This window comes from Larus michahellis, chromosome 3 (genome assembly GCF_964199755.1).
Source record: "Larus michahellis chromosome 3, bLarMic1.1, whole genome shotgun sequence".
NCBI classification, from domain to species: Eukaryota; Metazoa; Chordata; class Aves; order Charadriiformes; family Laridae; genus Larus; species Larus michahellis.
In genome coordinates, this window is record NC_133898.1 from 6,358,696 (window position 1) to 6,379,222 (window position 20,527).

The 20,527-nt window shown below is 37.0% G+C and overlaps 1 protein-coding gene across 2 annotated transcripts in view; it reads left to right on the top strand.

Annotated features, from left to right (window-relative positions):
- The window catches only part of ESF1 (ESF1 nucleolar pre-rRNA processing protein homolog), a 31,923-nt gene that overhangs the window by 5,644 nt on the left and 5,752 nt on the right, over positions 1-20,527 (top strand). For both annotated transcript variants that reach the window (XM_074578440.1, XM_074578441.1), the window contains exons 7-11: positions 1,261-1,375; positions 2,353-2,491; positions 9,420-9,581; positions 17,446-17,567; positions 18,939-19,029. In XM_074578440.1, the coding sequence (XP_074434541.1) occupies positions 1,261-1,375; positions 2,353-2,491; positions 9,420-9,581; positions 17,446-17,567; positions 18,939-19,029 (629 nt within the window). The remainder of the gene's footprint in view (positions 1-1,260; positions 1,376-2,352; positions 2,492-9,419; positions 9,582-17,445; positions 17,568-18,938; positions 19,030-20,527) is intronic.

Here is a 20,527-nt window from a genome sequence, read left to right on the forward strand (position 1 = left end):
GAGGGGATCTCTGCATAGAGAGATTATTCTCAGAGAAGTCAGGTGAAATGTTCTGGTTGCATCTTCAACCTTTTGGTGCGATTAAGTAAAGTTGTATGAATTAGAAAACAAAACAACATACTGCTACTCGTCCCATCTTCCCCAGGGGTCCAGAAGTGACTTTTTTTCAGGATTGTTTACCACCGGGCAAGAATATTGCTGCTGTTGTCAAGAAGCTGCAATAGATTACTATGCTAGCCCCTATGAATGGGCTGGAAGCTCTAATGTTTCAAAAGTCACGTTTGGGAAAGAAAGAATTTTAAATTATAGTTTATTGTTAGTCTTTCCTTTTGTTACAAAAAAGCCGCCTGGTCTGAGCAGAAGAGAGGTTACTAAATCATAACGAGTTTTGACAGAAGCTGGCTTTGTCTGCTGGGTCTCGTGTTACGGGCACTGTTGGAAGTCAGTGAAAGATAAGTTTTTTTGCTTTTAGTCGTTTTCTGGAGGAGCTTCATTAATTTGCTTTGAACCCTTCTGGAGAAGATGATCTCTGCCAAATGAACATGTAACTTTTCATGCTTTTAAACATAGAAAGATAATGTTTTACAACAGACACAGCTGTTTAAAATTCTCCAGTGCTTTTCCTAATCTTCTACTTTATTAAATTTTAATGTTGAATAGTATTCATCAGATTACATTTGTAGTGATTAAAAAAAAAAAACACATACAAAAACCCCAAGCAATTTCTCATGTAGTGTTCAAAGGGTTTGGTTTTTTTAATCTAACTTCTTCTGTTGTTACACGTGAATTTGCTCTTTTAATATTTTTTTTCCCTACTAATTGTAATGTTAAAGATGTATCAGGCTTTCCTAAAATGTTTTGAATTTTTTTATCTGTTTCCAAATTCTATTTTATTCACTTTTTTCTTTTGAATTTTTAACGTTAAGCTTCCTGAATAGGTGATTCTTAAAACAAACAAAAACACCCAAAAAACCACCTCTGACGCTGCTAATACTAGACTTAAAGTCATTTAGTTTAGTTGCCCAACATGATGGTGTTATAGATCAAAAACCTGTGGAGTGGATGTGCAGAAGCTCGACAGTTAGTCTTTCATGTGTGGAGTACTTGTCCATGTCTTTTCTTTCCTTTTTGGGCTTACCAACTTTTTATTTTAGTGAATTCTTTTGTGCTGATGTACGATATTCATGAAAAGCTTAGACTGTTTATACTATGAAATTTCCCAGTGTATTTGAATAATAACATGTTTTATTTGCCTTTAAGATTTATTCCAGATAATGTTACATTTGATGATAAGCCAAAAGATGTAGCCTCAGAAGTGAACGTAGCTGCATATAAGCCAAAGTACTTCACATCTGCTGCTATGGGGACATCAAAGGTATCTTTACAATGTTTTTGTGATGTTTTTCTAATTCATTTAGTTTTATTGTCAGCTTATAAATTATATAAGCCGTAGGGGAAAGATTCCTGATTATCTTCACCATTTCAAAATAAAGACATCAAGCATATTCAAAGATTTTAAGCATGTTACAGAGACCCAAGTTGCAACCCCATAAATAAGCTTGAGTTCTAGATTTTAAAAGAGATTCGGCTTCTTTGTTACACTACATTTTGACCTCATTATACCTCTATTACAAGTTGCACATGGAATTACTTTGTTATTCACAGTTAAATCTTCTAATTTGCCTAAAATGGGTATTTATGTGTAGCTCAACAACAGCCTTTCTGGTGGTCGTGCCAGGCTTAAACAGTTGCTTCGCCTCCTTGTAGCTATTCATTCCTGCGCCGTCTTATGTGACGGCCAGAACTTTCATCTGGCCATGAAGTGAACCAGATTGGAGTGGTGATTAGTTGAGAAATAAGTAGTTTCTGCTGGATCATTTTTCAGTCGGATCTGCTTCATCTTCCGGTTGAGGGTACAGTTGCGCAAACACTTTCATTGTCCCCATTGCAATTCACTTGTGATTCCAGGAATGAGTTCCTGCTGGAAGAGGAAAGGAGAGCAGTTGGTGGCTGCTTCAACACCAGTATCTGCTGCCACAAAGGAAATTTGGCTTATAGAGGTTTCACGTTGTGTGACCTGCTGTTACAGAACCCTTCAATGCATGAGGAGACTTCTTCATTCTTTTGTATAGTTAAAGCTCCTTGAAACTCATTGTAGAACAAATTCCAAAAAGTTGTAATTACATTTATTTTAGGAAACGGTTATTATAGCTAACTGTTGTGGAGAACATTAGTAACAGTTTTACATTGCTTCATAAATGGAAGGTATCAAATAATTTTCCCTAAAAAGACAGACTTATAGTGTTTAATTTTAGTGTTTCAGCTTCTACAAGTGGCATTCTTATTTTTAAGGTAGATATCACATGGGATGAGACAGATCATGAACGAGTAACATCACTTAGCAGAACTTTCAAAAAAGAGGAACTCCTTGACATGGATTTTCAAGCTTATTTGGCTTCATCTAGTGAAGAAGAGGAAGAAGAGCAGCAAGGTACTTACGTTAATAAATGTCCACAAAGTCATTAGCTACAGTATTTTGAAAACAGGTTATTTAAATATGTAAATTTCTTATCTGTAGAAAATGCTTTGAATGTAATCTTTTACAGGGATAATATTATGCTCGATGTATAAAAGCTGTAGTCGGGTTCTACTATGAAAATAACCTACCTTTCCTCCAGAGCTCAACATCTCTGAAAGCAGCATATACTTACTTTTTGTGTGTGTGACCTAAAGGTGTAAAGAAATTGGTGATGACATGATTGGTTATGGTGATTGGTATTTTATGTTTGTTCTTTTCAACTAGGAAATAAACGGATTGATGACGAAACATTGACAGATGCTAAAAACATTTTTTTGAAAGATGCGTAAGTTAGGCATGTTGACATGAAAACTGTACAATTCTTTAAATTTACTGGAACTTGGCATTCCTTTTTGCTTTGTTTCCTTTTTTGTTTGAGTTAAATAGGCTTTTCCAGTGTTCTTTATACATGATAAGAAAACACATGTACAAGTATTTAAATTGGTGTCTCTAACCCCATAGATGAGATTCATTATGCAAACCTGATTCTGATTCTCCAAATAAATCATGGCACTAGTGTGACCCCAAAATTGCAACGTTCTTTTTGAAGACAAAGTATGTCAGCTGAATTTGGAGTTACAGCTTACTTAGGGTATTTGTTAGTGAGAGTTTGACTTATGTATTATCACCCTGGCTTTAAAACAGCTTTCTGGTTTTCACTTCTGTACTGCAAAATATCTTTACCTGATGTAATTAATGTTTGATTAAGCCAAGTGTAATGATTATAATTTGTGTGATTTCAAGTAGCAAGATCACAGGTGACCTAAACCATGGTGTCGTGGAGTCCTTCCTCAAACCAGGACACATGGCATATTGTCTTTATTGTTGATATGATAATTCTGTTAAGGAAGAGTTGTTTTTCATCGTACATTTGAATGATCTATGTAGAAAATGTGGTAGCTATTATGTTCATTCAGTGCTGAATGAAGATCTGCTGCCTTTCTGAGAAGTCTGAGTAACGCTGATCAAAAATTACCAAATGGTAGGTGATTAGGAATTATCCTAATGATGGAGCCCCTGAATAGCTGCTTTCTGAATAGGAGCTTGCACCTCTGAGTGTAAAATTATTTTCTTCACCTTATTTTTGTCTTCCTACCCCTTTCTGGTTTTTTCTTTTTTTTGACTTTTTTTTTGACATTTTTTACTTCTTTTTTTTTTTTTGACATTTCTTTGTCAAGTTTGGCAATACCTATCTTCAGTTCTGAGATAAAATTATTTTCAATAGAACTGAAGGTGCTTCCTTTTCAGAGGAAAAGTCCGAGTTTGAAATGTGAAGTGGTTAATGACTAAATGAGTTCGGTGCAATGGTCACTGGACAAATCTATTTATAGGTTAATACTGTGTTTTGTCCTCTTCATGATCCTGTATATGCATACTAAAGTCTCTGCAGGGCAAGGAGATACTGAAGAAGCTGCCCCAAGACTGTCCTTGTTGGGATGGTCTAGACAGGACACTGAATGCACTCCAGACCTTAGAAGGTCCTGAGGGAGATGAAGATTGCCCAGAGCTTCTTCATTCCACCAGTAGCTCTTGGGTAACCGGGAGGGCATGCATGGCACTGGAGAAAAGCTGTGCTATGGGCCTTCTGGTACTCCTAAGCTGTAGGTCTTACACACTGAGGGGAAGGGTAAGCAGCAAAACATATTTAAGGGAACTTTAGAAGAGTGTAGTAGTAACATTTTTCCAATGCTTTTTGATTCACGTACTTCTTAAGAATATAAGGAGAATGTCATCTAACTTTGTGTAAGGTGTGTAAATCTTACGTGTATGGTGCACCAATGTGTAAATTCCTGAATTACCTTGTTTGTTTTCACTCTAAATTCAGTCTGCTCTTAATTAGTAATATATATAGCCTGAATTACAAGGCAAAGAAAATGTCATTAAGCCTTAGTCAGGTCTTTCAAACAGATGTTAAAATTGATTTATGCTGCATTAAAGCAGGTTGTTGCAATCAGAGATGAGTTTGGAGCATGCAAAACAACATTACAGATTTTTCTGGTTATAGAGTTGGGAAACATTCTGGCAGCAAACTTAGCTTGGCAATTTCTTGGCAGGGTTAATGTCCAGTTGTTCCTCATCTCACATAAAAACCCACTTGTAAACTTGCACCTCTGTGAGCTTTATTTTCTCTAGTAATGTGTAGTGAAGTATCTAAACGGGAGCAGTAGGTGAAAAGGAAAGCATTTCCATCTTCTTATTATGTACAAGACTACCGCTGTGTTAAAGAATAGCATCTGTAATAGGGTGGTGATGAAAGCGAACATCTATAAGTGAGCAACGCTTCCGAAATTTTAAAAAGTAATCTTCTGTTGCTGGGAAGGAAAAGAAATTGACCTTAAGTAATCTTATCACAATAATAAATTTTAAACCTGGAAATGTCTAGATGCTAATGATGTTCTGAAAAGTAAGTTATTAATAGAGGAATTGTGTTGCCGTGTCTTTAACGTGCTCCTGACCTTTTATGCGTTCAGTTGTGTGATACAAAACAGGATTCCACCCAGCAGAATTATGTGGAATGGGACACAATGGGAAATGCGCAAATGGGAAAAATCAATGTCAGCTGTTTGAATGGAAATGTAGGAGTGTGATAAGAAGGAAAAAAATGTTCTGGACTTTTATTTGTATTTTTTTTAACTTATTAAAATGCTTTATTTATAAACAGGTTTTTGCTGGCCTGCTCTAATCCGTTTTTTATGGAATTTTTCAAGTTAAAATATGTGTGTCATGAATGTTAGTATTACTATTATACAACAGTTTTGTAATGTTGAGTATTTCAGTGACCTGGTATATTGTGGTTCATAGCACAAGCTATCTCCTTTGCATTGCTTCTGAATTTTCTGTTACTTGCATGAATTTGTTCCAGTTCGGAAGCATTTGGGATGTGCCTCAAATCCAGCCTGTAATCGCTATTTTGACCATAAGCACCCTGGTGGCTTAGTGTATGGCATTTTAAATGATGCTTCAAATTAAGCATTATGCTTTTTATGCCTAAGCTTTTGTTCTATTATCTTTGCAAGAAAAACATCTTTTCTGCTGTTGTGCTTTGCACAGCCACGCAGAATACCTGAATAGACTACATGATACAATACTTTTATCAGTGTGTTTTGGATTAGCTGTTTCTAATGGTATAATCATAGAATATCCTGAGTTGGAAGGGATCCACAAGGATCATCGAGTCCAAGTCCTGACTCCATACAAGGCAAGCTGGAAGTTAAACTGTGAATGTAAGAGCTGTTCAAATGCTTCTTGAACACGGACAGGCTTGTAGGGAGCTCTCTGTAGAGCCCTGCTCTCCACAGTAGGAGTCTGAGCAGGGAGCACGGTCTCTTGTGGCATTGGGCTTCCAATACAAGGCTCTACAAAGACAGCTGATGTTTTATTTTGTGCTGCTGCACCAATGCTGGAAGTGCACGAGTATAGAGAAAGAAAATGTAGTTGTATGGAAGGGGGAGTTGCTGGGTGGAGTTTTACTTTTTTGTTTGTTTGTTTTTAATAATGTGCAAATCTTATTTGTAGTGATTAATGTTAAATCAGACCATTTATTCAATCTTTTTTCAATTTTGAAATCTATTTGGTGCAATAACTCCGACTACATATATAGATTTAAATGCATCTTTAACACTTTATCCCATGATACTATAAGTCCTGCTTGCTGTCTTAAAAATTCACAGTATTCACGTGTGTGTATATGTGCTAGAACTATTATGGAAGGCTAAGAAGTGGAAGGTGGCAGAAGTAGAACATGCAATTATTTAATATTGTCCCTGAATCCAGTGGGTGTTTATAAAATGCATTGAATCGAATATTATTTGGCTTAGCTTCCGTCCCTTATTCCTGTCTAGCTGCTTTGGACACTCTCAGGCATTACTGCCGCTTCGACAGTAACAAGGATCTGACTTTTTAGAATATTCCTGCTGGGTTAGTTTTAGCATATTGTTAAAATATGTCTTAAGTAAATAGGCTAGCAGCAGGAGTTAGCAGTTTATGACTTACCCAAGCTTGGGTGGAATTTCATGGGACAGAACAGAAATTGACAACCTGGTTATTTTCTTTCTGTGAAGCATCAAGAGCTTGATACAACCGATGCAGGTGTTGGAGACTTTTCCAAAGCATGTTTGCAGGAGCATTTGTGTTGGGTTGGTTTGTTGTTTAAGGTGGTTGGAAGGCCAGGAGCAAGGATCATCTCAGCCTTCCTTCTAAAAAGTTCATACAAGCTGGTGGAGGCTAATAACTGAGAATTGAAGAAGACATCTGTCTGTGCTTTTGCAGGCCAGCGTGTCCCTACTCAGGAATGACTATAGACAGGGGCCAGCTCTGATTGCGAGCACGTTAATCGTGGCTTACATCTGTCTGGCTGAGAAGCGGGCCCCTAGGAATGTCCAGTCACCTCGTGCACAGCCAGGTCCTTAAAGGCTGCAAAAAACCCAAAGCCAGAACGTAATGCTGCCATTCATTTATTCTTATCTGTCTGTTTGAATTCTCTTCTTCCATTATCTTCTCCCTGAAAAATAGTTTACAAAAAGATGTCTACTGCGATACCCTTTGAATAAGCTTATTTTGATTACTTTGAATTCTAAATTTGTCCCTTTTTTTATTATCATTTGTATGAACTACTGGGATTTGCACAACTTCTTGCTGAGAATGTGGGGAAAGTGGGGTTAAACCCCAAAGTGTTTGTCACTATTTTCTGGCTCAAGACTAAGGTCAATGGAATTCATTGTTCATATCACGCTGTAGTACCCTGCAATAACCTCTACCTCAGACTTGCTTCTTGAATGCTGGAGCGTAGAGCTTTTTATTTTTCATTCTGTGGGTTAGCATGCGTTGTAGGTTTTGGTTTTTTTTATTTCTGTCTGAATTTGAGTTTCTACCCTGGATAAAATTGAGACATTTAGTACGTTTTTATGGTATAGCCGTCGGTGTCCAGATCAGTAGCTGAATTTTCTGGTGTGCCATTACAACATGAGGGGGAATTTTATCTTTCCATCTTTAAAAGAAACTCAGCTTTGCAACAGAGCTCTTGTCAAATGTTGTGTATGATATAATTTTTCTACTCTCTTTAGTTTCTAAGGCTGAGTTAAAAAAAAAAATATTATCTACTCAGCCATTGCAAGATAATCTTAAACTAAGAATATGATCTCTTCAAAACACGGGTGACGAGAGTGTCATCTCAGCTAACACAGCTGCCAATCAGCAATTTAGTGTATTGAGCCTCTGCATTTGTTTATATTTTTGATGAATTACAGCTTTTAAAAACAAACAAAAAAACCCCTACAAACTATTGTATTGGAATGTTTCTGACCTGCCTCACGATTTAAACTTTTTCCTTTTAATTCTTTTAGCACTTCTGTTACTACTCTCCTTTGAAAACAAGAATATACTTGTATTTTATCCCCTAAATTTCATCAGCTTTTGCCTTTTTTTTTCCTCCACAGGTTAAGCTTTTTTCTCTTAATTGTATTTTCCTTGCTGTGCAGCTGTTAATGCACCAGAACTTTTTGTTTTGTTTGTGTATTTTGTTCAAAAAGGCTTTGAACAAGCTATTGGCAGAAAGCGTTACTGCCTTAATATCCGTCAGAAAGTGGTTCCTCATGTTGTGCAATAGAGCGTGATACTTGAAGGCTAGTGACAAGGTTATTTGAACTCTGAACAAACTTTGAGAACATATTCAGCCCATTTTCCTTTCTTACAGCTGTTGTCAAGTGTTCTTTATTTGCTTAGCAGAATGAAGAGGCTCTTAAGGGTTTTTTGAAGGCAACATTGAACATTTGACAAAAGAAATGCATATTTTATTTAAATGAGAAAGTATGACAATACGCATTACCACTTAAAATTTTCCTAGCAAAATTAGCAAAAAAAATCGTAAATAGAAATCAGTGGCCCCTTACTTATCCAATTTCAAGGGGGCGTGAGGATTTCTTCAGTTCCCATCCAGTGTAGCTTTGCATCTCATTTCACGTGATACCAGGAAGAAGAAACAATGAAATGGCTTATTTTTCTTCTCAGTCTTCAAAACCGAATGCCTTTTGCCTGCTGCTTGAGCAGATTCTTTCCTCCGAGGAGATCCCGGCTGCTGCTGAGGAAAGTGGCAAAGCAGCTGCCGTTAACTGAACAGTAAAGCTTTCTGCTCCCAGCCAATGACCAGCTTCTTGTGATGATGGGGATGTGGAAGGGGACAGCAGTGTCACACCTGAGTTTTAACTAGAGACCAGAGGTGTGACGTTGCATCTGCGGTCTGTCTCTCTAGATGCCACTTATGCTTTCCACGCAACTTGGTACTGGAAGGAGCACAGTTTACTGCTAAACCAGAGAATAAGAAAAAAGAAGCCTGCCCCAAACCTAGTTTTCTACATTTCAAGGTGCTGCAGCATCTCATTGTGCTACAAAGTCACAATGTAATTGTTAATTCAGCAAGTCACTGAAGATTAAGGTCCTGAATAATTATCTCTGTTACAGAATCTTGCAAGTTTTCTTTTTTAAAATGTAGCGCTCTATTTGCAAAATGCTTTACACAACTGTTTTTTGAGATTTAGCTACTAGTCTGCTTTAAGGGACTTTGAAACTAGTAACTTTAAAATGCAGTAAGGGATGCCATGTCCGATCAGTGATTTCCTTTGCTGGACAAATTTCCTTTTGTCCAAATAGTCTTCTTGTACTATTTTTATTTCATCTTAGTAGGGGAATTCTAAAACTGGTTACTCGTTGGGGGAATAATAGTTGAAATTATATTGGATTGGCTTTTAGAAACAATGTATGTGCCTTCGGCGTGTTTTCCTAAACATTAACTTCAATGGATCACTTTTTTGAGGCTCTCTGTGATAGCTTTACTCTCTCTTTCCAGGTGGTGATGTAGCTCATGAAATGGAAGATGACAAACCCAGGAAAAGCCAAAAAGATGATGAAGAGCAAATTGCCAAGTATAGAGAACTCTTGCAAAGTATCCAAGAAAAAGAGAAAAAACAGGAAGAAAAGGATATAGAAATGGAGATTAAATGGGTTCCAGGTAAGCTTTATTTTTTTTTTTTTCTTTTACTAGCTTGGAGGATAAGTAATATTGGCCTGCTAATAGGGATATAGTATAAGGTGTCAAATTTATAGTGGTAGAAGCTGACTTTTTTCCCTCCCCATAAATTGAAAGCCAGATGGATTACAATGAGGGAAATGAAAGAAATAATATGACTGAACTCAGTTCATCAGCTGTAAGCTTCTCTTTGTAGCTTATTATTTCAACAGGGGTTTTTTTGTGCTTTCATTATTTTTTTTCTTGGAATAGAATTCATGTGTTTGCCATAGAGTCATAAAACATACCTACACTTTTAAAAATTAAAATCAGTACAATTTGGAAACAGCAGAAAACTAGAGGAGATTGGTTTGAAATTCTTGCTTGCATAATGCCGAAGATTTGGGGGAAGAGGAGAGGGACAAGTCTGACCTTCCACTGAGACTGCTCCATGGGAAAGAAAGCTACCAGGAAGAAAACTTGAGGGATATTTGGTTGTATTTAGTGACATCCAGATTTTCATCTGGAAATTAAGAAAAGATAACTTTGCCATAGAGCATCGCAGCAGTACTCATCCTGAGACCTGAAAACCAATATCTAGGGTTTTTTCCTGTATGATGAAAGGACATTCAGACCAATGTTTATATTTTGTTTATGGGTGTGCACTTTCCCTGAGGTGTAATGAACCAGTTTAACAACTCCCTACATCCAAAAAGGGAAACGTTTTCATTGTGGCCGTTCCTCCTTCTCATTCTGACTGCCTGTACCAGCCCTAGCACTTGTTAGATTACTTTGCGAGCTTAATTTCATTTGCTAAAATGGCAGAACTACTCTGGAAAAAAGAAAAAAAGAATTTGGATCTTTTCTGCTGGATTAGTGAGTCAGGCAAATGGAAGAAGCATTTGGAGAATGCTCAGAAGGTTGAATTATGCAGTCTAAAGACTAGGGAGGTGCGACATTACCTTTTTGGGGGCAGCTAGGTGCTGTATTGGCCCAGTAGGTGTAGGACTGCAGGCTACGTAAGGATGCAGCCCGATCCGTTATTGTCAGTATGGAGACTAGAGACATACTAGAGTACAGCCCCTTCACCTCGGATGTGGTAATTCCAGCTAGGAATGCATATCTAATTACCTGATTTACACTAGTATTATTCTGAGTTCACTCGGGTAACTTCTGTTGAATATAAAACCTTGCTTTTAAAATCTTGTTGTGGTCTGTACTGAGTGAGTGAAATTGATTGAACTGAATGGAATAGTTATCTGTATGTGAAAGTATACGCTGGCATTAAAAATAGTTGTTGTGTGTTTTCGGTTGCGCTCATATAATTCCAATCACTTCTGCCATGAATTCTCCCAAACCTTGTTAGAGAAAGGACGTGTCAGGCACTGTAGGTCAGGGCTTGCTAACACAGCTCTCGTCATGTTTTACTTCATCTGCCCACAGCGTGTCAGTATTTGCATTCTTGAAGTTGCTCACTTAGAATCTTTAATTCATCATGTCACTGAGCATTCAAGGCAAATGAGTTTTCATACGTGGGTAGCTATTAGAAGATTTTTACAAAGATTTGTTGTTGCCACCTTTCAGTCTGAAGGGTGGAAACCGCAGTCGAAACAATTGCTGCTAGGAACGTGGTCTGTATTTGTATAGGCCAAGCATTGCTTAACAGTTAGAAAAGCTGCCATTTTTTGTGTTGATTTGGAAAACACCTTTGGGGTATTTTTTTTTTTTGTTTGCTATACAGTCTATCTTCTGAAGAATCTTTCAAATTGCGTGAATGAAGTTCTGTAAATCAAAAAAGTCTCAGCAACATAATGTGACATAATTAGGAATCTAGAGCAAACCATTCATTGGAGGAGATGGAAAATTGTTTGAAGAGAGACTAAAGGAAACTCTTTTTAGTCTCTCTTGCATAGGGAGAGCAAGAAGTTTTCTGAAAGGCTCTGCCTCTTAAAACTGTGCCTTGCATATTACAAGTAAATCCTGTTAACATTTAGGAACTGTAGTAGAGTTGGAATCCAGTTCCCCAATACGCAGGCTCCCTGTTTCTGTGCAACTGAACTTGACTTTAGAAAATTGGATTTGGTCCGGATTACATCTAGTCCAACTCCTTCCTTACTGCAACTTCTCACAGGGAGTCCCAGGACTTTTGCTATATCCTCACCTCTTTTGAGGGAGCAATGTGGAAAAAAAACCAACACAACACCAAAAAACCAAACCCAAACGAAAAAACCCTGTCCTGATGAATGTGACTGACTTTGTCTGATGTCAGCTGGGTGTCTTTGTACTGGGTCAGATTTGTTGATGTAGTCATGGGTTGAATGTACGCAATGAAGTTTACATTGGTAGTTTATAGTATTTGATGTCAGTTTAACAACTATGATTTTGCTGAAAAAGTTAGAGTATTATCAATGAGCAGATAATCTGGAAATCATGGAAGTGTTCGCTTGCCTTTGCTAGTTGGACTGTTCACCTCCGTGATGCCAGTCAATACCACTACTAGTTATTAGCCCCTGGAATATGGTTTTTGTCAAAAACAGAAGTCCTGAAAGTGAAGACGAGTGTCGTGTCTTTGAGTGTAACGCATGGGAACCCTTTAGCCATTACTGATTTTAGGCAGCATTTGGAGCGGAGGACCTGCACACCTGAAAGGAAAGATTTTTTTTCTTATTTTTTTTATGGTGGAGCACGGTCAGCACGTGCTGAACAGTAGTTTATAGCTCTGGCAATATATACGCAGTTAAGGCTGTGTTTTCTTACGGGAGAGAAGTACATTAGTTGTTATTTTTTTCTTGAGCAAATGTGCTTATTTAAACTCCAAAACAATTTAATTATGTTCAGTTGGAGCATTCTGGGAATTCAAAAATAGTTTTTCTTGTAATCTCTTAAGACTCCTTAATTTTTTCAGAACTAGTTTATGTCTGTTGAAATATTTTTATTATCGAGCTCTGCCTTAATGTGCTTGACTTATTGCAAAATCTTTTTCCTGCCCAAATGTTTAATATACAGAGAGTTACAACAGTTAAATCTAGGGAGCTTTTCAATTGAAAAGCAGAGATTTGAATTAATTTAAAAATTTGAGTTTTGGCACAAATATTTACACATGGTTATAGAAAGCATACTTTGTGAATGATTCAGTTATTCTTGAATCATAATAGTTTTAAATAAACCGCAGCGCCAGCATAAATAAATTAGATGTAGTTCCAACTCTCTTTAGTCTGTTTCTTTTAGGCACAAAATCAGTGTTTTATTTAAGCATCCATCTGTTTTCTTAATCGTATCTGACTTGAGCCACAATTACTATGCATCCTTATCCAGCTCCCAAAGCTCCTTTTAGAAGGTGAAGAGGGAGAAGACCGCAACTGCATTTCTTGATGGTATTCAGCCAGTTTTTCTTACTTTTTTTTTTTTTTAATTGGACTTCAAAATTCTTCCTTCAGGAAGAACGAGATGTAAATATTTAGCTAGGCTTAAAGGAAACTTGAATATTTGTTTTCATCAGAAGTAGACTAGCAGGCAGTCGTGTCTCTGTAAGTGCATGGTGAACCCCAACTGTATGTTGTTACAGATTATATGGAGCATGAAAATGCTCATATGGAACGTGTATTTCAATCTCTATCATAGTTTAACGTGTTCTCTGACCGAAGCAGTCTGACCCCTTGCAGCACGAAGCAGTGTACGCTCCGCTATGTGTGGGCTCAGCACTACAGTTCTTCACGCTTGACATCTCAGCTGCCAAGGATTTTTTCAGGCAATTACATACACCACGTTAGGAAACCTGTCTTAAGATGTCATATCTTTGGGGGTGACAAATTCAGAAGTTATCAGAATATGTCTGTCTGCCATTCCTTTTAGCTATTTGCAACAAGGTGTTTCTTTTTTCTGGCAAAGTATTACATGCCAGATGAACCTGCTCCTTTAGATTTCCTGAGAATTGAGAAGTATCTTCTTAGCTTCTAATAGTTGTGACGGTTGCATGCTGTTAGACTTCCAAAAGTTTTTGAAACCAAGTGTTTAGAGAAGTAAAAATTCTGGCCTGCCCACCCTCCCTCAATGTCCTACCAGTGTTAAGAAGCACTATTCTTAGGTTTGTTATAGTATCTATCACACTTTTAATCCTTTAGCTCAGGTATGATGTAGTTGTATGGTAATATAGATTGCCTTTTTCCTCTCTTTTCCTTGCCTTTATTTGTGAAGATTAAATGAGACTAGTGTGATTCATTTATTAATTGTTCTAAAAAAATTTGTATAAGTAAGGGTATAAAATAGCCTTTTCTATTGCCAGTTAATAAATTCTACCTAAAGTAGACAATTCCTTTCCCCCTCACAATCAAAAGCCTTTTGACCACTTAAATACACTCTTATTCTCGGGAAGTGGTCTGGACAGTAGTTTCTAAGCCATTCTAATCTGTGGAGAAACTCTAATGCCTTTCATGAGACTGCCAAATACCACAAGAAAGGGCTGCATTTTCCTCCAAGTCCTTCTGTGCCAGATGGATCAAATGATTCCATTTTCCAGGCAAATAAATCAGAAATCTTGTAACCTCCTTTGAGATTTTGGGGGTCTCTTTTTTTCTGGAGATGTGACATACATTTTTTTTTTATTTTTTTTTTATTCCAATATTTACTGACTTCAGAGAGAATCTGCAAGGTTACTACCTGACCAGTAACTTTTTCCACAAAAGTAGTGCAAAATAGTATCTAAAGCCATAGTAGTTCGTTTTCGGGGAAGCTGATGGCTCTGCTTTCATTGACTTTGGAGATGAAGAGATGTACGGTTGGAAATAACCAAATACTAGTTCTTGTTGTATGAGAGGGTTTCTTAGTGAACCTATACAGTATCCTTCAATTATCATGGCTCTGCATTTATTTGCTGGTTTAGGACACAATTTTTGTGGCTGTAATGATTTGCCACTTACTATTAATTCTAGCTTCTTCCCAGGATAGTAGAAGGACGTTATATCTTATTTTGCTCTGCTCTTTTCTTTCTCCAAGGCATGGTTTAATAAGATTTTAGATCTTGTCCACACTTTGTGTTTCAGACATGTTGTAACCAGCTCTCCAGCCTTTGAATTATTTTTGGAGCATAGACAAACGCAAGAACAGGAATTGGTGTTTGCAGTTCTTCAGAAAAACGTTCTGCTTGCTTTTCTGAGGACGGGTAGAACTGTCCGTGAAGGCTGCCCGTTTTTTCCATGATGAACTTTGTTTTCGGTTCCTTGTTACTGAGGAGAGCTGGAAGGAATGATGAGGAGTAGGGACTGGCCAACCGAAAAACCTGGGAGTTGGGAGAAAGAATGGGATCTAGTCTAGGACATCTGGAGAGGTCTGAGTGTGATTTCCAAGCAACAAAACTGGTATGAGGGGCGGGAGAGTAGGGTTTGGTTAGGTGAGGGCTGGACTGGGATGACGAGAAGGGGATGCCAAAGAGAGACCATTAAAACAAGTGGAACTGGGGAAGAGACAGCAAGTGTCAGATTTGGAGGGGGAAGCAGAAACATGATTCCTACGCACTCCCAAGATCTATCCGTCACATCGTAAAAGAGGATGTTAACTATAGGATATCTGACTCATTTGTTACAGAAGTATTAAAAAAAAAAAAAATTATGTAGTGAACAAAGCAAGGAATTGCGGGTAGGAGAAAAATACTTCATTGCTCAGGCTGTTACCTCCTGCCAAGGAAGTGGATTCTATCTTTCTGTCACTGAATTCTGCTCCAGTGTGTTGCAAGGCAAGTCAGTTAATCTCTTTACATCATGAAGCTTTGATTTTGCAAGTGCCCATCTTGTGAAGAAGGGCTGGAAGTGTATTAGCTGCAGCTGAAATGGGTTGTTGTCCTCATAACGCGCAAGTGCTGTGTGATGTAAAGACGTTGCAAAAAGCATTCCTGGAGTGTGTGGAATTTTTCACCAAAAAATGAAGATTGCTTTTAAATTTGGTGCATATTCTGGATTTAAGTACTCTAGAGGTAAAATGGAGATGCTCCAGTTATTTACTGGATTCTTTTTTTAAAGTGATGGTTCTGCAGCCCTGAGTACTGTAACGATATGCGTTATAGAAAACTCCGTTCTGTTTCTAGAGTAGACTTCAATTATGTTTGGTCATTTTGCTGTGCATTATTATGTTCCGTAACTTAGCTATCTATTGAACAGTAACACAAAATATCGACTAGCTACATGTTCGTGATCAAAGGGTTAAGATCCTCTGGAAAAGGTATAATGTGATGATGTGATGAGAAGCTATCAGAATGTATATTTACATAAATTAAAGATTAGGACATACTTGTGCATGCAGCTTCAAGTGCTAGGCTTTGAAACAGCAGCAGTCTGTGCTGAATTATGGAATTTAATGTAAAACGAATTGACACATCCAAACTTGCAGTCCAATTCTGTTATGCTAGAATTATTTGGAGCCAGGTATGTTGCACTCCTTTGGGGTATACTTTTCTAGGACCCTCGGAAAACTGTCATACTCTGAAAGTAAGAGGAAAATTCCTTCAACAAAGCATTTAGCTCCCTTTCCCAAGTGCTGACAGGTCAGGAAACACAAACTTGAGAACTTGAGGGCTTCTCTTACACCATACCCGTACCAAAAAGATACAGAAGAGGTGCAGATCTGAGTTACTTTTCTCCTTTGTCAGTTCATACAGCTGCTAAATACAAAAATTACTTTTGATAACTTGGTGTGGCTAACCAAATAAGAGGATGGTTTATTTCTCTTGCTGCTTTTTTTTTTTTTTTTATCTTGAGTTATTACAATTTGCACTGGTAATCAGTGATAACAGAAAACATTCCTTCAAATATTTTTTGTTTCTTTGAGAGGCTGATCTGTTTCAAGCAGTCTATGCTCTTAATTTCTGCTTCTTTTTAACAAATACTTTTGAAAAAGAAAAACAAGCTATTTACCTCAAGCACTGAATCTGAATCTTGGTTTACTGTTGTACTGGGTGTGTACTGTTTTTTGATTTAAGATAGTCTTCTGTTGTTAAAGCAGGCTGGTACTAGGTAGCTTTAAAAGGCTAGATGACTTGGAAATTTAACTTAAATGCATGTCATGTTACGACATTAGCATATAATAATTAGCATATAAAATCTTTGAGGTTTCATTTACATTTTTCTGTGCTTTCTAGCAGTGGATTTATTTTAACTTTAAATTTATTCAAATAATAGCTTAGTGTTCTTTTCTACACTGGTCATCAGAGATGCCGCGGCATTGTCTTAGTATGATGACAGAGGCCAGGTTTCAGCAGTGGAGCTGCTATATATAGCAGCTTTATCATGTGATACAGCAACGACCAGATAATACGTCTGGGTGAATAGAGAGCACCAGTTTAGAGGTTCAGGCCACCTGTGAGATGGGTGATGCTATATTCTGATAGTGATTTAACATTTCAGAATCGTTGTCAAGTCACCTCATCTTTTGTACTTTGTTTTGCCATGCACCCGAAATGGGAATGACTGGACTGTATTCAAAATGGTTTTATGAATCTTAACTAATTATAGTAAGGTACATAAAATATAAGGGCTCTGTATTTGTCTGTTGTTATTTTTATTGTGTTAATGCCTTAAAAAGTGCACAGTCTGGAGAAGAGACCTTTCTGAGGAATAGCAAGAGCGCTGGGAGTCGGATATTGCGTGAGCAAGCTCTTCTGACTCCTGTACAGTTTATTACTGAAGAAATATTTTATTTGGAAAAACACATACTGTAAACTGATCTTATTTTTCAAGATGTTGTTTTAAACAATATTTACATTGTTTTCACAGCCTTGTTAAAGAAAAGCTAGATGATTCCTTTACAAAGGAGAAAGCAGTTGATTTTAAAAAAAGTTCAGATTCATGTAACTTCTTTAACTTACTATTTTTTATTCTAGGCCTCAAAGAAACTGCTGAAGAAATGGTCAAAAGCAGGTTGGAAGGAAAGGATAACCTAACTCCATGGCAAAAATATCTAGAGAAGAGGAAAGAAAAAAGAATGCTTAAAAAAAAGAGAAAGGTAATGTTTGCATTGGCCACTTGGGGGGGAGTTGTTGTTTGTTTGTTTTCTTAGGTTGCTGTTATTGTTTGTTTTGGATAAACTGAATTAAAAAAAAAATTGTATAGCTTCCAGTGCTATTTTAAGGTTTGAACGTGCGGTGGTCACTCACGTGGAAAGACCGAGAGTGCGTCAGCTAACTTACAGAGCAAAAGGGTATTCTGATCGTACAGAATATGCTTACAGAAAATTTTGTTTATCTACTTGTGTTGCTTTGAAAATAAACAAGTCATAATAAGGGTTGTTTTTTAATTTATATTTTTTGAATGCATTAGGAAGGGTCTTTTTGCTACAGTATGCATACCAGTTCAAAGTAATGGTCATGAACAATGTAGATTTTGGGAATTTTCAGCCTAAGATAATACAGACTTATTTCACAAAGCTGCAACAGTGAAGAATTACTAGCCATGAAGAGTTATTCAGATTTCAAATTGCAAGAGCAAATTTGGTAAATAGTTCTGTGTATGAATAACAAAATGGTCCTATAGTAATATGAAAATTTCTGTAGCTTCATCTTTCCACGTGCAGAAAGTAATTCTGAAGTAACTGACTCCTGTGGCAGTAATGTGCAGAAATAGGCAGATAAATTAAATGTTTGTGCATACGCTGGGAAAAAAGCATGTGGCGCACAAAGTTTGGCTTCCCGAAATTCTTAAATCACTCTGAATATAATTCATGTTGTGGAATAATGTTTTTAAGAATAATCTCTACAACTTGCGTTGCGCTGTGTGTTCCAGTTAGTTTTAACTGGCATTTGATGAGTAACTTCTGAAATTTTACAGAAGATGAGTGTTTTGAGTAGAGGAAGTAGCACTGTTAGGTAGTAGAGCAACTTTTGCTGGCATAATATTCTTGTTCAGTCTGATAAATTAAGTCAAGGGGCAAGGTGTATTATATTACTTCAGTAATCAGATTTGTTCTTTCAAATCTGAACTCAGTCGTTTTGAATTTCAGAGCACAAAATGAAGCTCCTTGCTCAAGTTTTTCCCCAAGTAGAGTTTTTGTGGAACATAAAGTCAGGACATAGCAATGCTGCGATCCTGTCATTTGTTGGTATGGCTAGCTAATGCATCACAGTTTATGGGTACATATAATAAAGATTCTTGAAATACATAAATAGCCCTTCTTCAGGTACACAAAAAGCTTTCAATCCATGAGACAGATTTTAAATTGTTGATTTGTCTTTACTAGCAGTTTTTAGCATATTTGAGTTTTATGATGTTCAGCATACGATATTTCAGTTTTCATGTTCATAGAAGGAACATCTAATTCCAGTGAAACTTTAGTGGTTGTTTATATGTTGATTGAAATAATGTTTGTGCTTTGTTACAGGCTACTGCTGAGAGAGAACTGAGTGAAGATGAACTTCCATCTGATGTTGATCTCAATGACCCATATTTTGCTGAAGAACTTGAGAAAACAGGTAGGTCAAGAGGGGTGACTTGTGGAATAAATCTGCCCTTTAAGTAACAAGCTTTAGAAACAAAGTTGAGGTAGAGTAAATGCAGGGATAGCATGTTCAGAATGAAATAAAATAGGTGTCATTTGCCTAAAATTGCAGGTGCTGTTCTTGTAAAATGATGCATATTGTGATACGTGGAATGGCAGGAACATTTTTCTCTTAGCTTTCACCAGAGACCGTTATTTAGCCAGTTTCTGGGGATGGCTGTTAGAAACAAGCTGACCATCTGCTCCCCTCAATATTCCAGAGGAAAGAACTTCATTGCCTTCAAAGCCTGTTTCCTTTTATATAGGAGAGCCCAATATGTATAGGTCCCTTTGAAGTTTGGGTCCATTACATAAATGTCAAATGTTCTTGCATCATAAACAAAGTTGTCTTTCAGAAGAAATCAATTTTTTTTTTCTCCTGGTCTGATATACATTTTTACTAGTGTACTCTGGCTGCCTAAAAACCCAAGTTGTGAAATGTAATATTTTAGGAAATAACTTATGTCTAGTTTAGATTTTTAGGATACCTTTTACAAGCTTTTTAGTCTGATGGTTAAGTTAGCTTTTGCTGTGGTAACAGCAAATTGATTTTGAGTATGGTTTTGCTGGTTAAAATTTTAAGGTGGGGTAATCAGCAAGTGTGAGTTCCTGGCTTTCCGTGCTTTTGGGAGCTGAAACCTAAGGGTGGCTCATGCTATTGTACATTAAAAGAAAAAAAAAAAAGAAAGGGGGGGGGGAATAAGAGAACAACAACAAACAAGAAGATAGCAATAGGTTTACAAATATTGCCAGTCTGTTGTTCTGATTGGATTTTTTTTTTTTGAGTATAGCAGTGCAGATTCAAGTTCCATTTAAAATGAGTAAATTAATTTTATTTTGGTACTGGCCAGCATAGGCTTCTGTCCTGATTGCTTGAAGTTTATAATAGGAGAAAGTAAATAATTAAAAAACAAATCCTGGACGACTTTGTGTCTTAATGTAACAGTAGGATGAGTCCTATCTATGTTTTATAAAAAATACCACAGTTTAAGGTGTCATGCAATGCTGTTTCCTCCCATGCTTTCCTGGTGAGTGGTGTATAGGTTATTGCAGAACTCATTGTAAAGATGCCATCCCTTCCATCCCTTTTTTTAAAATTTTTCTTTAATAGCAAGCTTATGTAGATATTCTCATACTAACGTTTAATGTTTCAATGTTCTATGTGAAATCTCTGCAAAAAATGTTTTCTTCTGCACAATGTAAGGAGTTCTTTGTGTCACGGAGGGGCTCAGCAGAGAAGGGTCGTATCTGCAGGTTCTTAAGCCTTCTTCTCCATAATACAGAGAATAGACTTTTAGCGTTCGTTGGAGTCTTTGAGGATAGTAAAATAGACATAAAGGTTAAGAAAGCGAAGCTTTTGTCTGCAAGATTACTGATAATTTACTGAGAAACAGGAGAAAAACAGAATGTGGCCAGCCCTGGAGAAGTTTTAA